The following is a 14,550-nucleotide window of genomic DNA, read 5'->3' as shown; positions in this document are numbered from 1 at the left end:
GGCTCTATGGCAGTGGTAACCAAACTATGGGTCATGGACGCTTGTAAATATTCCGTTTTATAGCTTTTGTTTTCAAGAAGAATAAAGATTTCCAGAAAGAAATGAAATAAAATTAAATATATAAAGAATCAAACGTAAGGGGGAAAAAAAAGTTTTTCAGAATTCTCTCCCCAAAAAAACAGCACATCACAATTTCTCTTTTGGGAACCCCAGAACTAAGTTCATCAACCAGTGGTCAGTGTTGCCAGATTAAGGTCTACAAAAACAAGCCTTAAAGAAGTGGCTATATACATTGGCAATTTACACCCAAAAAATGGTGAAAACATTTGAAAAATGTGGAATGTTTTTTAACCATTTTAATAACACAAATCTTGTATGGGGGGTCCCTGGGGCGGACGTCCGTGGACAAATTCATATTAATTTGCGGGTCCTTAACATGAAAATGATTGAGAACCGATGGTTTACAACATTTAGGAGGCAAACCCAAATAAGCAACTACACTTTAGAAACAAGCCCAAATAAGCAACTATACACTTTAGAAACAAGCCCCCCAAAACAAAACGCAACAGGCCCATTGGTCTATGGTCTGGTGCTCCAACGTGGCTGCTGGTTCTGTTGGCTTCCCATGATCCTCTGCTCTCTCTCCCCTTCCTGGTAACCCCGCCTCATCATGGAGGTGATGTACAAGAACAGCATCTAGGAGGGGAGAGTGTGTGTGTGTGTGTGTGTGTGTGTGTGTGTGTGTGTGTGTGTGTGTGTGTGTGTGTGTGTGTGTGTGTGTGTGTGTGTGTGTGTGTGTGTGTGTGTGTGTGTGTGTGAGAGAGAGAGAGAGAGAGAGAGAGAGAGAGATATGAGATCAGCTGTTGTCCTTTGACTCAAACTTTTTCATGTCAAGGACCCCCAAATTGACCCTTATTAGCCCGCGGACCCCCATTTGAAAAGATATGCCAGGGACCCCCAGAGAAGGTTTTTACGGCTCTAGCAGTGATTCTCAACCACTTTAATTTCAAGGACCCCCCAGTTTGACATGCATTAGGGCTACGGACCCCCGTTTAATGGCATTTCTATCTCTGGGACCCTAATTTATATTGTAAAATCAATGTAACTCTGAGAATGTACAAATGTAACCAAATGGACCGTAACGGGTTCCATTTTGTACACTCTCAGAGTTACAGACCCATAAGGGTCCATTTGGTTTCTAACTATCCATCATTTAGCTGGGGACTCCCTGGAACCCCTGGGGGTCCTCGGGCCACACTTTGAGAACCAATACGGGGCTCTGCCTGTTTGTTTGTTTGTTTGTTTGTTTGTTTTCATGGTGGAGCATAATATAGCACTTGGTTTAATCATCATAATCATCTGCATTATTAACTGATTAATTTGAATTGATATAATAATATAAGATGCTGTTGCTAGGCAGATGTTTACCTGCCACGCCTGCTCCACATCAGAGCTCCACCTCTCCTTCAGGATTGACTGGATGGCGTGAATGAACTCCGCCCCCATGTACTGGGAACAGAAACAGATGGTTGATTGATTGACTGACTTCTTTATTGACAACAATGCATTATGCATAAACATGGCATTGTCACGTCACGTGTGTGTGTGTGTGTGTGTGTGTGTGTGTGTGTGTGTGTGCGTGTGTGCGTGCGTGCGTGCGTGCGTGCGTGCGTGCGTGCGTGCGTGTGTGTCTAAGGTCCGTGGAGAGGTAAGGTGGTATTGATGGAGTTTTTATACCTCATAGTACTTTGGTAAGGCGTGGTACTGATAGTGTTTCCTGCCCAGCTCCGTGGTCAGTTGATCCAGTCGATCTGTCTGCTCGATCCTGGCTACTGCCTTCTCTATGATTGACATGACCCTACACAGCAACAACAACTTGTTAGATGAAATTATCTTCTGTACTATAATTCACCAAATCTTTCTCATATGACCCCACAGTGTGTATTGCCAAACGACAATTCGGACCGATCAACGGCTTCCGAAAACGGTCTGACCACGTGGGTCCAAGAAAGACGCACACATTCTCAGTATTTTCGGGAGATTGTATGCATGAGCTCCCTTGATTGACCAACCCAAACCGCTGGCTTGGCGCCCTGTCACGTCACGTCACGTCACGTCACGTCACGTCACGTCACGTCACGTCACGTCACGTCACGTCACGTCACGTCACGTCATGTTTGTCTATTCAAAAATAGCAGATGTGAGCTTGTAAATCGGCAATTTTTATGAACAATTTCGAAAAATCTCAAAGAAAAAAGAATGTGGGGGTCCTTCACGTGAAAAAAGTTTGAGTACCACTGCTACAGCGGAGGGGAGCAGGTGTGTGTGTGTGTGTGTGTGTGTGTGTGTGTGTGTGTGTGTGTGTGTACCGTAGCCCATGCTCTCTGATCACTTGGCTGGTTCTCAACGTCTCCAAGTCATCGACCCCTTTCAGCTGAATGAACGAATCCTTGCACTCTGGATGGGTCTCAAACAACCTGTTAACACACACATACACACGCGTGCGTGCGCACACACACACACACACACACACACACACACACACACACACACACACACACACACACACACACACACACACACACAAACACACACACACACCAACATTTTTTTACTTTTTTATTATACAAGCTCACAACGTGACCTTGTGACCTTGTAGATCTGCTATTTTCTTTACTTTTGTGCAACACTCTTGTATGAAGTACAGTAGGTCATTTGTTTACGAGAAAAAAAAATTGTACAGCAAACAATATGTACGTACAAGAAAAGAGGTCATTAAATAACACAGATTAAACACTAGCCACGTCTATGATGTTATTCAATCATCTCCATACAGTAGTTGGGCAAAAGGTTCAGTCCAAGCTCCCTCTCCATTGACTTCCAGTGTAAAATTCAAGTTTTAGAAACAGAAATATTGAATTAAAAAAAAAACTAAACATTTTTAGATACTGCCCATGACGGCCTGTAACTCTGAGTGTACCATTTGTACGCTTTCAGAGTTACAGACCTGTAAGGGTCCATTTGGTTCCATTTATACACTCAGAGTTACAGAGTCATGACTCCTCAAGGACCCCTGGCGGTCCCCGGGCCCCATGTTGATCACCGTAGTGACAGTGTACCATTGTGTCTCTTCCTAGAGGTGTAAAGGTCAGTCTCACTGTGACATCATGGTGAACAGAGATTTGCATGAACAGGACGAGTACAACAACGTTTGTTTACACACACACACTATAAATGTAAATCTATGTAAATGTACACTGTTACAGTAGCATGCGTCTAATACATTAAGCGTCTCCTTTTGACTATCGCTGCTGTCGCGCAGAAACCTTGTATATCTCCATATTTCAACTTTTTATGTTGAATCAAGTGTTGCATTGCTACTTAGGCCAAGGGTTCTAAAACTTTTCTGTCCGCGACCCCCCTAAGTAATCATATTTGAGCTGGGGACCCGCCCAAAATAATCATATTTGAACTGGGGACCCCCCACCCTGACAACTTGGAATTGTAGGCATTAGGCTACATTTACTTTGACTCGGTTCCACAGATAAATATTGTGAAAATAGCCAATCTACAAGCTCACAACTGTGAGCTTGTAGATCGGCTATTTTCACAATGTTTGCCTCTTTGTTACAAATTTGACAATTTGGCAAATTTGGTATTAGAAAGGTCCTAAAAGTCCTTAAATTGTAACATGTGCAGATGCCCTGTATACACTTGTTGATTTGCGTGGGAAAACAATGTTGAACATTAAGCTATAATCACGTGGGTACCCCCCAAAATACATTGGGGACCCGACACACAAGTTGAGAGCCACTGACTTAGGCCTGCAGTAGAATTAGAAGACAAATAAACTTAAAACTCACTCACTTGACAAAGACGATGACTCCCACCTTGGCCACGTCTCGTCTGATGGTGGTCCAAGTCTCCTTGATGATGTGTTTGTCCATGTCACTGAGAGGGGCCACCACCACCTCCTCCTCCTCTGTGACGGTCCCCTGATCCCCCTGACGCACACCTGACAGAGCACAGCCCATCTCTACTGATCATCAATAAGGAGACGGATCAGTCAGTCATCATCGACGAGCAAGCAGCTGTCTGTGCAACTGCGCTTTGAAGTTTGTGTGTGTGTGTGTGTGTGTGTGTGTGTGTGTGTGTGTGTGTGTGTGTGTGTGTGTGTGTGTGTGTGTGTGTCTGTCTGTGTGTGTGTGTGTGTGTGTGTGTGTGTGTGTGTGTGTGCGTGCGTGCGTGCGTGCGTGCGTGCGTGCGTGTGTGGGCTGTTATGTACCAAACTTCACCCCACCTCTCTCTCTCTCTCTCTCTCTCTCTCTCTCCCTCCCTCCCTCCCTCCCTCTTTCTCTCTCTCTGTGTTTCTCTCTGTCTGTCTCTCTCTCTCTCTCTCTATTTGTGGGATCGCTACAGTGATCACACTAATGTTATCTTCACTATTTATTATTCCGCCCGTTTTTTGACGGTTAACTAGTCCTTCATACTTTTAGCTACAAACTTGTTCCAACTCTACAACGTTCTGCCTACTTAGGACATATCATACTTTTATGACTTTTATGAGATATTTCACTTTTAATTGCTAAAATAATCCCATTAATTTCAATGGGGAAATTTTATACTTTTAGCTAGAAACTCCGCTCCAACTCTATAACGTTCGGCCTACTTATGGATGTTGGCCTTAAAACCTTTCAAACCTTTAGAACCTTTCAAACCTTTAGAACCTTTAGAACCTTTCAAACCTTTCAAACTTTTCAAACCTTTAGAACCTTTAAAACCTTTCACATCTTTCAAACCTTTAGAACCTTTAGAACCTTTCAAACCTTTCACATCTTTCAAACCTTTAGAACCTTTATAACCTTTAGAACCTTTCAAACCTTTCAAACCTTTCAAACTTGTCAAACCTTTAGAACCTTTAAAACCTTTCACATCTTTCAAACCTTTAGAACCTTTCAAACCTTTAGAACCATAGTACCCTTAAAACCTTTTAGATCTTTCAAAACTTTAGAACCTTTAGAACCTCTTAAACCTTTCAAATCTTTCAAACCTTCCAAACCTTTTCAAACCTTTTCAAACTTTTAGAACTTCAAACCTTTCAAACCTTTAACTCTACTAACACTATCAATACTCAATACCATCAACATTCTTAGCGATCCCACACTTCTGTTTCTTCAGGAACAGTACTTTCTAGTTATTGTTATTATTATGTTATTTTTCAAATATTTTTTTGCTATATTTGAAAAATATTGTGTGACACAGAACCCTGGTGTCTGCTTGTCCAGCCATAAAACGTTCGGCTCTTTGCTTCCCAGTGCCCAGAACATGACTATCTGGCCATTCCTTGTTTAAAACCTTGGCTGAACAGAGGAAGAGAAGTGTGACCTAAATTCTGTGTAGACTACACTCATTAAATGCTTCATGACAATTATTATTTTATTCAATATATAGATATAGACATTTTCATAAAACAAACAATAGAAATGAAACAAAGTTTATTTTCTGTTGTACTAGTGCTTGTGAATATCAAACTTTACTTAGCTGACAGGAAATAAACTTGGGCCGGTGTTGCCTAGCAACAGAGTTCTAAAGACAAGGTCCATTCTGCTGGTAGTTTAGTGCACTCAATGTGGGGTCCGGAGACCTACAATGCATACAATAGAATACAATACATATAGGTAGAAAACTCAGTAGCATCAAAAGGTATATTTGCAGAGAAAGGATGGGTGGGGGGGGGGGGGGGGGGGGGGCAGAGGATATGCTACAAATGTGTTCAAGGACTTTTTAACTGTGCTCAATTGTATTTTTGGGGAACGAGGTCAGATGGGCTCCCTCTGGTGTTAGGCATCACTCACTCTAGAGTAGTGGTAATATTTAGGTTAGGCCATGTTACTAACTTACTGTTTAAATGAGTTAAGGTAAACCTTAATCAGGTTAATTTGAAGTGATATCTTACATGTACTAAAATAAGCAATGCTTTGCACACATGGGCATGAAGTCATTCACAACAAAATCCTGAGTGTCCGTTTGATCATTCTGTTACATACTCCCTCAGGATTTTACTGACTACAGGCCAATGACTAGTTGTACCCTACATACTGTATTTTAAATGCCCAACATGAACCCGATTTGCTCAATTAAAATATTGAGTGATCAAGTAAAGTCCAGCTTATATTGTAGACGTAGAGGCACACACGGACACAACCAGTAACAAAAAGGACAATCAAATGAGTAGGACATAAGTCTTTTATTTGCAATGCTCTGTTTCCTCGTGTTTCCAGTTTCCTATGCAAAAAGCAATAATTCCTTAAATAATAAAGAAAGCAAAGATATTTTCAAAATTACAATAAAACTAATGATCAATGGATTATCTAGAGCACCTCTCTGCATCTGGACAACTGCCACCTCTGCTGGAAAGGGATACATGGTATAACATCAGCAATTTGTTTATTATTACTGAAAAATAACACAAAACTTTTTGTTGTATCATATATTTACAGAACGCTCCTGAAATGTGTTTACACTTAGAGTAGAAAAGGCTTTCGGATCCTTTCTGTTGCGTTTCTTTTCTCTTTCATCAAGTCAATCAGGGTTGACTACTGGGGATGGGAGAAACAATGGCTTTGAGGAAGCATAAACACCACTAACCTCAGTAGTCAACATCAAAGGTCACAATCAAGTCCTCAATGTTTCTGTCCTCACAGGTCACATTGTAGTAAACAGCTAGTGGAAAAAGTAAGAAGAGAGAAAAAAGAAAACCTCTGCTTAAACCCCCCCCTTCCCCCATCGGATTAAAGTAAATCTGCGACGTACATTTACTCTGCCAATGTTTCTCCCACTGCCATCATCAATAGAAATGCACTTCAACCATGCTGCACACTCCAATAAGAAAGGGAAATATCAAAAAAGAATCACGCACATTATGGCAATGACAGCCATTCCCAAAGAACATGCTACGTGACAGCATTCAGTAAGTCTCCAGTCCTAGTCAGACTCATCCTCAGCCTCACGGAGCCAAGTGAAGAAGGCGGTCACCGACTGCAGGGCCACGCCCTTGCCCATTTGCTCAGCAGGGTCCTTGCTGGTTTCCCACTTGTAGAAGGCCTCCTCTCTGATGATGTTCTCGTCGTAGAGGGTGTCAAAGAACATCCGCAGCAGGTCTAGACGGGGAGGGACAGACAGGAAGAGGGTTGACGGACGCCGTTCATATTGGCTGTAACCGGCTGCACAGTAAAATCCTTTGTGTTTATTTGCAACTCTTAGGGTCCCAATGGGGTACCATGGGCTAATGCATATCAAACTGTTAATGAGTACTTATTGCTGATTAGGGGAAACGGCTCACTAGGAGGTTGCTTCATGTGCACCATGAGGGCCTGGAGAGCGTAGAGGGCTTGCAGCTCCTTGTGCTCGTCATTCAGGTACCTCTGCAGGAGACTGGCTCTCTGCGTGATCTGATCTACATCCACCTTGTAGCGGTTCTTGCCTGAAGGGAGGAGAAAGAAATGCTGGTTCATATAAATTGACTTGGTAAAGGCGGTGTGGGGCTCGACGGATACTCCCATACACAGTACAATCCCAAGAGAGCATTAAAATGTAAGAGACCATAATATATTCTGAGTTTACAAACTGATAACTGAAACTGAACACTGAGGATTTTACTGTGTATTCTCAATTTTAGGCATACTTACGTATGATGGCTGACTGGCATATAGATGTCATCAGAGCACGCACAAAGTGGTTCCAAACAGTCTGTTCCTCATCCACGTTGGCCTGGATGAGTAAAACAAGACAGGTGAATATTCAAATGATTTATTTTCACATGCCTGTGTGAATTGTACTTGCTGGAATAACTACATCTTGACACACCAAACACTCACACAGATTGTTTCTCCGATATACATTTTCATATTTCAAAATCTGTGATTGATGTTTAGTTACAACCAAAATTCTGTATAGACTAATTCTACTGTACACTAAATGGGCACCGTTATTGCTCACACTGCCAGTTGTTGCATATTTACTTATGCAGGTCTATTAAAAAAAATATCTTAAGAACAGAAGATTTTTTATTTATTTAGATCAGCCATGCACATCCCCAACATATACCCACCTCAACCCAGACTCGGATCCGCTGGTTGTTGGCTTTGTCCTGGATGAGTCTGTCAAAATGTTTGCCGAGCTCCTCTGCAGACAGTACCTTCTTCTTATTGGTTTCCTCAGACGCCGGCTCCTCACCAAGAGTAAACTCCACCTTCTGTTAATGGTGCACAGGGCACACAGATACCTCAATCAAAACAGATTCCTCTTCAACCAACAACCCATATTTAAATTCAGCAGTTTACTTCTCCATTTTAATGTTAGATCATAAATCAGATGGACTGTTGTATGATCGTACAAACCTGTTCTGTCACAAACTTGTTGACACCCTCATCCTTGGGTAAGAAGTCACTCCAGTTCAGCCCACCTTCACCCCACATAGCTCCAACCTTCTTATGGGTCTGGTGGAAACAATACAACATGTTATCAACACAAATACAAGTAGATTTGTGTGGACATGGACAGTGATGTTATCAACACAAATACAAGTAATGTTGTGGATATAATAAAGTACTTAAAGTCATACTGTGTAACATATTAATAGTATAGTCATTTTAGCAGTCTTTTGGGCAACACCTCTGGTAGCTTCATTGTCACGTTACACATCTGTCTATGCGGATGCACCCTTGGATGTTGGTTGTCTAGGAAGTTGACAACCGGAAATGTGTTGTGATTGGTCAAAAAATATAGTTTCCGGGGGAAACGCGTATGACGGAAATCCTGTCCACTCAGCACTTCCTAGACACTCGCTGCTTTAGGTCGTGACCAGGCTCTTCTCTTCGCAGATGAGTGAGGCTGGGACCGAGGTTAATACGGATGTAACTCTCAAAAAGGAATGCTGCAGGGCCCTAGCGCCCAAGGATATTTTGGAAACGGATCAACTTTACAGTGCATTTCAGTACTTAAGTCATTTCGGGCCAGACATTCACAAATTAATAGATTTTAATAGTGTTTAGATAAGTTGTCAAAAAAAACATTTATGTGGAATGGTTATTGTGGAGAATATACCAGTGAAAGACTACATCAAGCATAACTTGTCTAATTTAAAGTTTTACAGTATGACTGTAAAGGGGCAAAAACACCCCTCATAGAAACACCTAAATAACTGCATGTAAAGTACGCCCTCTAACCATCAGTGATGGCAAAGATATTCAATTATTAAAGATACAGCATCCCAATTGGAGCCACTAGAGACGAAAGGTACACAACCTACAAATGATCTCGCGAAAGTCCGATGTTTACTGGTGCTAGATCCCATGAGAGAGTGTTGCTTGGACAGAGAAAGATTGATAATAAAGTAGATTTTCTGATTTATCCCTCTGAAAAAAGCAATTTTTGTATAAAAATCTTGGGAAGATTGAGTGGATTGTGACGATCGGGTCCAATATTTAGTTCAGTGATCATGGCGCTAAAGTTCACTCTTCCATTGGAAATAGTAAGACTCCAACCTGCTTCCGGTCTCCTAAAAAGGCGGCCACCTACTTCAAGCAGATACAGGAACTAAACCAGAGAAGGCATGTCTTTCTTTTTTTTGTCTTGGGTGATGGCCACGTACCATTCCTTTGCAGAGCAAGGTGAGGATCTGGACGAGAAGCACACCAGCCTGACCCATAGGCACTAGAGGCTTGGATATCTCCCTGAATACACAATTCACACAAATTAAGATCTCACCAGTTTATACGATATGATTACTCTGTGATGATGATGATGATGATGAGGTCTACAGTCAGAGCCTTATACCTGAAGAGCTGTCCCATAGGGATGCCTCCTTCGTGAAGCATGGGTGTGATGAGCTCCGCCAGGTAGAGCCAGAGATGGGGGATGTCTATGGCCATGTCCTCTCCCACTTCCAGTATCTCCTGTAGCCTACAGGCCGGCAAAGCACAGCAAGGACGGCTCAATATCACCTCAAGTCATCTCTTCTAATCTTTTCAGGTCACAACACATTGGGGAAGTACCCGAAGGCAAGATCTTTACCAGCGGAGTGAAATACATGAATAAAATATGCAGTGTATGACCCTCATCTCTCCCACCCTTTGTAGTACTGCTGTGTGGTCAGCGTTCCAGCCTTGACGAGCTGCTGCAGCAGCAGGCCCATGTGTTCCCTGGCAATGGTGCTGCGCTCGAGTGTCGACTCCAATCCGGTCCGCACGAACACGAAGAGCAAAGAGGCACAGTTGAGCTCCGCCACACACTGCAATGCCTTCTACAGTGCCCAGAGAGGAGAGGGGGAATCATAAGACATCATGGTCATTTAAAAAGACTCCGCCTCCTATACTACTGTACACAGCCTGACAATTTTTTTATAATAAGTGCAAACGGTCACCCGCTTTGTACCTTCAAGCTATTAATGTGAAGATACTCCCCTATGATGGCGCTGGACTTCTTCTCCAACTCGTCTTCGCTCAAGGCGGGTTTGGAAAGAGCAGGGGGAGGAGTGGGGGCCTTGTCACACTTTCCTGTGGAGGGGGGGGGGACAAAAACTCATTCTCATTCCCAAGTCTCATCCCATGCCTTTCTGGTTTTTCATCTCATTATGTGCATAGTTCTACATTACAGCACTCGTTTTAGTTTGTGCTTTATGACACCTCTCTCTAATTCCACAAAGCCATCCAGAATATGTAGCCCGCCCAGCCCCAAATCCTGAGTTTCTGGTGCTGGCTACCTGCAGGCTCCTTGCTGGGAGCCCTGTCTCGTCTTCCTCGGTCCCAGTCATAAGTCATGCTGGCCACGACTTAACTTTATTTCTACCTCATCTATAATATTTTTCTTATCATAATTTCTTTACTTCATTACATTCAGTAGTATTATTCTTTCTTTTAAATTGTCTTCTAGTTATATAGCAACATTACAGTAGGCTAAGAATCAGCGGTGTACACAGATTCATCCTTCCACCACAACAAAACGACTGTGTCAGGCCTTGAAGCTGGCCATGAAGCTGTACAATGATGCCAGGCAAATGACCAATGTGAAAAGGACAAGTGGCTTGGGTACATCTTACTACAAAGAATCTCATTATGATTACAGAGTGCGAAAAAACAACAACCCAGAGGTAGATGAACAACTTGGATTAAAACCCTTCAAAGATAATCATGGGGACAAATTTTCCCTTGTGTGATCAATGTACTGTAGGTCTAAACAGTCTCTGCGGAACATGTGCCACCAACATTGCGCTGCAAGTACCTGTATGAGTAAGGGACAAATACTGTAAATCCATCTTGGTTCTTGATAAATGCATCTTCATGCATCTTACTGGCTCTCCACTGACTGGCTTGGCTCCCGTTGTTCCTCGACTACTGCCTTTTTTTATAATCATTTTTTGATAAAAAAATAATAATAATCAGGCAAAAATAAGAATTAAATAACATAACCCTAATCCTAACCCTAAAACTGAAATGAAGAACCAAAAAAAAAACCCAAAACGGCCAATATCCGCCCAATAACCACAAATTCTCGCGTGTGCATGCGTGCCCACGCGCTCCTGCCCAGGCCCAGCCTATACTAGCGTTCTGGCTGCGCCACTGCTCTCAGCTAGGGGTCCTTGGCCTGAAAAGGTTGAAGACCCCTGATCAGATGGATAGGGTTCTGTGCAGACTGCAGTCCATTTGGAAACACTTGGACCTAGCCCTGGTCCAGAGCGTTAGTGAGTTCTCTCTAACTCACTAACGATCTGGACCAGGTCTAACTTGGACCCTACCTGGTCGTAGTGTTGTATGGTTGCTCCTGACATTATCAGAATGGCAGCAGCTAAATCCTTTGATCTCTGATGACCGCAACATTCTCTGTGTCCTCCTCTTCAATACCTTTGGTTTTGGTCAAACTTTGGACGACTCAAACTAGCGACTCCCGTGGTCGCTAGTTTGAGTCGTCTAAACACTTTCTGTTTCTTTTTCCTCAGTAGCTTTCACTATTTTAAAATACTTGCTTAAATCTGCACACTTTGCAGCTTTTGCACAGATAGCTCTTGTATCCTCTCATTATGGTTTTGAGCTCCTGATTATTTTCCTTTCCACAAATTCGACTTGTCAAGCCACTAAGCCAGTGAATTAAATCACATGTTGGCTGGTGGGCGTGATGGAATACAAGAACGCCTCGTCCCAAAACATGCTCGCCCCGGGTATATCCGGCGGGCTCGGTCTGCGAAAAAAAATGGGGGCGAGTGTGTTTTGGGGCTGTGTTTCTCGTCAATGCGAGGGTGTATTAGGACGACGGTTCAACCGTCGTCCTAAAACACCCTCACCCCAGGTCTAATCCGCCGTGAAAAAAATGGGGCAGTGTGTTTTATTAGGACGAGCGTTCTGTTTTCCACCCGGTTGCTGTTTTTTTTTTTTTTTTGCTGTGAGAGGGGTGAAAAAGCGTGTGAAATGGCAAGTGTGGCGTGAGGCATGAGAAGAGGTTAAATTGCGTGACTCACTCTCAAAGGGTGGCAGCTCTGGGTCACACTAATTTATTGCCTCCCATACTACAGGCTTTAGTAGCCTTCCCAGACATACTTCCACCTGTACAAATTGGAAATGTACTGTACAGTAGCCTAGGGGCCGGTTAAAACACAATAAAGACGGCCTGGGCCGTAGCGTGACGGTCCAGGCACCCTAGGCTGCAATGTCAGCCTGACAGCGTGTCGCGGGTTCGACTCCCGTTCCCGACGACCTTTGCTGCATGTCACCCCCCATCTCTATCCCCATTTCCTGTCAGCCTACTTTCCCTGTCCCTCTCTAAATAAAGGTATAAAAAATCCCCCCCCCCAAAAAAAAACAAACACAATAAAGACATTTAAATCTAACCCTAACCTCTCCTTTGAGAAATATTCTTGCTTAGATTCTTCAATGTTTCTGTCCAATCTGACAGACAGTCAACCTGTGTACCATCAGTCTGCTCCAGTTCCAATATCTCCAGTTGCCTTCTGACTTCATCAACCCATGTTTACTATGATGGCTGGTTGGAAAAACAAGAAACACATTTAAATCTCACCTCTCTTTGATATCTCTGGCCAAGTTGTCTTCAGGATGTTGTCTAGTTGGTCTCTCAGACCAGACACCACATCAATCACATCTGTGAAGGACCTCAGAGGACGGATGACCACACTGGGTGAGACTGGAGATCCACTGGAACTGGAGAGAGACTGGAAACTCTGGAGAGACAGGTAAACCAGTATAGACAGGGATAGAATATCATTAAACCAAGAGATCAATAGATTAGTACATTGATCACAATTGGTGGAGTTGAGCTGATGTCCTTGTTGTTCAACCAACACACACACACACACACACACACACACACACACACACACACACACACACACACACACACACACACACACACACACACACACACACACACAGCAAAATCTGTGTCTGTCTCTCTCTCTCTGTCTTTCTCTTTCGCTCCCCGTGTCTCGGAGGCTTTGTTTAGATGCTGGTGTGGGAAAAATATTTTGTTTGGCACGAAAATGACGGACATATCAGCGTGAGTGTGCTGGGAATACGGACTTTGCCGCGGTGACTGCGACGACGTAATGTGTAAGTACTCTTCGACATTTTTGGCTAACGCTAAACGGTGCTAAAGGATCTCCCCTTCCGGTGTCCCCTTCCCCACACGGTAATGTGTGGGGAATTTGTGTTGGACGGATTTAATTATGGTCCGAGGAGGCAAATGTGTGTTGAGCAATGAAAAGTGGACGAATAACTGCGTGAATGAATTGCGCATGTTGTGGCTGGTGTTGTAGTGACATGTGATGTTATTGTCGTTATTTCGCCGAAACAAATGAAGTGGCTTCAGTGAGACCACCGGAAAAGAGCGGATCTCTCAAATGTATATTAGATATGACATGATGGAATGAGATGAAATATGAAGCTGATTTCTCCTAAATGAGTCAAAACCAAACAGTAAAATGCCATGTGTGGAACCTGAATGAAAGTGATGATGTCATCAGTGTTGGACAGCTCCTCCAGGTCAGCATGTCTCCTCTCCAGCTGCTCCATGTGGTCCTCCAGCTGCCTCAGGAGAGCCTCAGTCTGAGCCACTGCAGTCTGGTGCTGATCTCTGATCAGTTCTTTAAGCTCACTGCGTCTTCTCTCAATGGAGACCATCATCTCACTGAAGATCCTGTCACTGGCCTCCACTGCTGCTTCTGCAGAGCTCTGCTTCTCACACACACACACACACACACACACACACACACACACACACACACACACACACACACACACACACACACACACACACACACACACACACGTCGAAAGGAAGAAAGAAACTCTTGGTTATTAGTTGTCATGTTTCTGTAGAACTTTGTGGGGAATACATTCTATCACAACATAAGAATTGGTGGCCATTCCAGAAGTTCCATGATATGATGGATTCTTTGCTGTCACTGTTCTTTACTGTAAATGGTGCATTTATATAGCGCTTGTATCCAAAGCGCTTTACATTGATCGTGCCATTAACCCATTC

General features: G+C 43.3%; 3 protein-coding genes across 3 annotated transcripts in view; 1 reads left to right on the top strand and 2 right to left on the bottom strand.

Annotated features, from left to right (window-relative positions):
* Positions 1–14,550, top strand: part of LOC311063456 (protein NLRC3-like) — a 621,663-nt gene that overhangs the window by 137,065 nt on the left and 470,048 nt on the right. The gene's annotated exons all lie outside the window — the stretch shown is intronic.
* Positions 564–3,971, bottom strand: LOC311062674 (neuroglobin-like). Its single transcript, XM_084081879.1, has 5 exons — positions 3,868–3,971; positions 2,370–2,477; positions 1,738–1,858; positions 1,429–1,509; positions 564–696 (listed from the first exon to the last, which is right to left on the bottom strand). The coding sequence occupies exons 1-5, from the start codon at positions 3,945–3,947 to the stop codon at positions 580–582; spliced, it is 507 nt and encodes a 168-aa protein (XP_083938005.1). The 5' UTR covers positions 3,948–3,971; the 3' UTR covers positions 564–579.
* LOC311063773 (eukaryotic translation initiation factor 4 gamma 1-like) lies at positions 6,985–14,186 on the bottom strand (the record flags this gene model as incomplete). Its single annotated transcript, XM_084083374.1, has 11 exons — positions 6,985–7,160; positions 7,343–7,483; positions 7,689–7,770; positions 8,111–8,254; positions 8,400–8,498; positions 9,653–9,734; positions 9,838–9,963; positions 10,131–10,303; positions 10,435–10,556; positions 13,069–13,228; positions 14,004–14,186. 11 exons carry the CDS (start codon positions 14,184–14,186, stop codon positions 6,985–6,987), a joined length of 1,488 nt encoding a protein of 495 aa, XP_083939500.1.

Source organism: Gymnoscopelus microlampas, assembly GCF_963454915.1.
Source record: "Gymnoscopelus microlampas genome assembly, chromosome: 16".
In the NCBI taxonomy this organism is placed as follows: Eukaryota; Metazoa; Chordata; class Actinopteri; order Myctophiformes; family Myctophidae; genus Gymnoscopelus; species Gymnoscopelus microlampas.
This window is presented reverse-complemented; position numbering and strand designations above follow the sequence as displayed.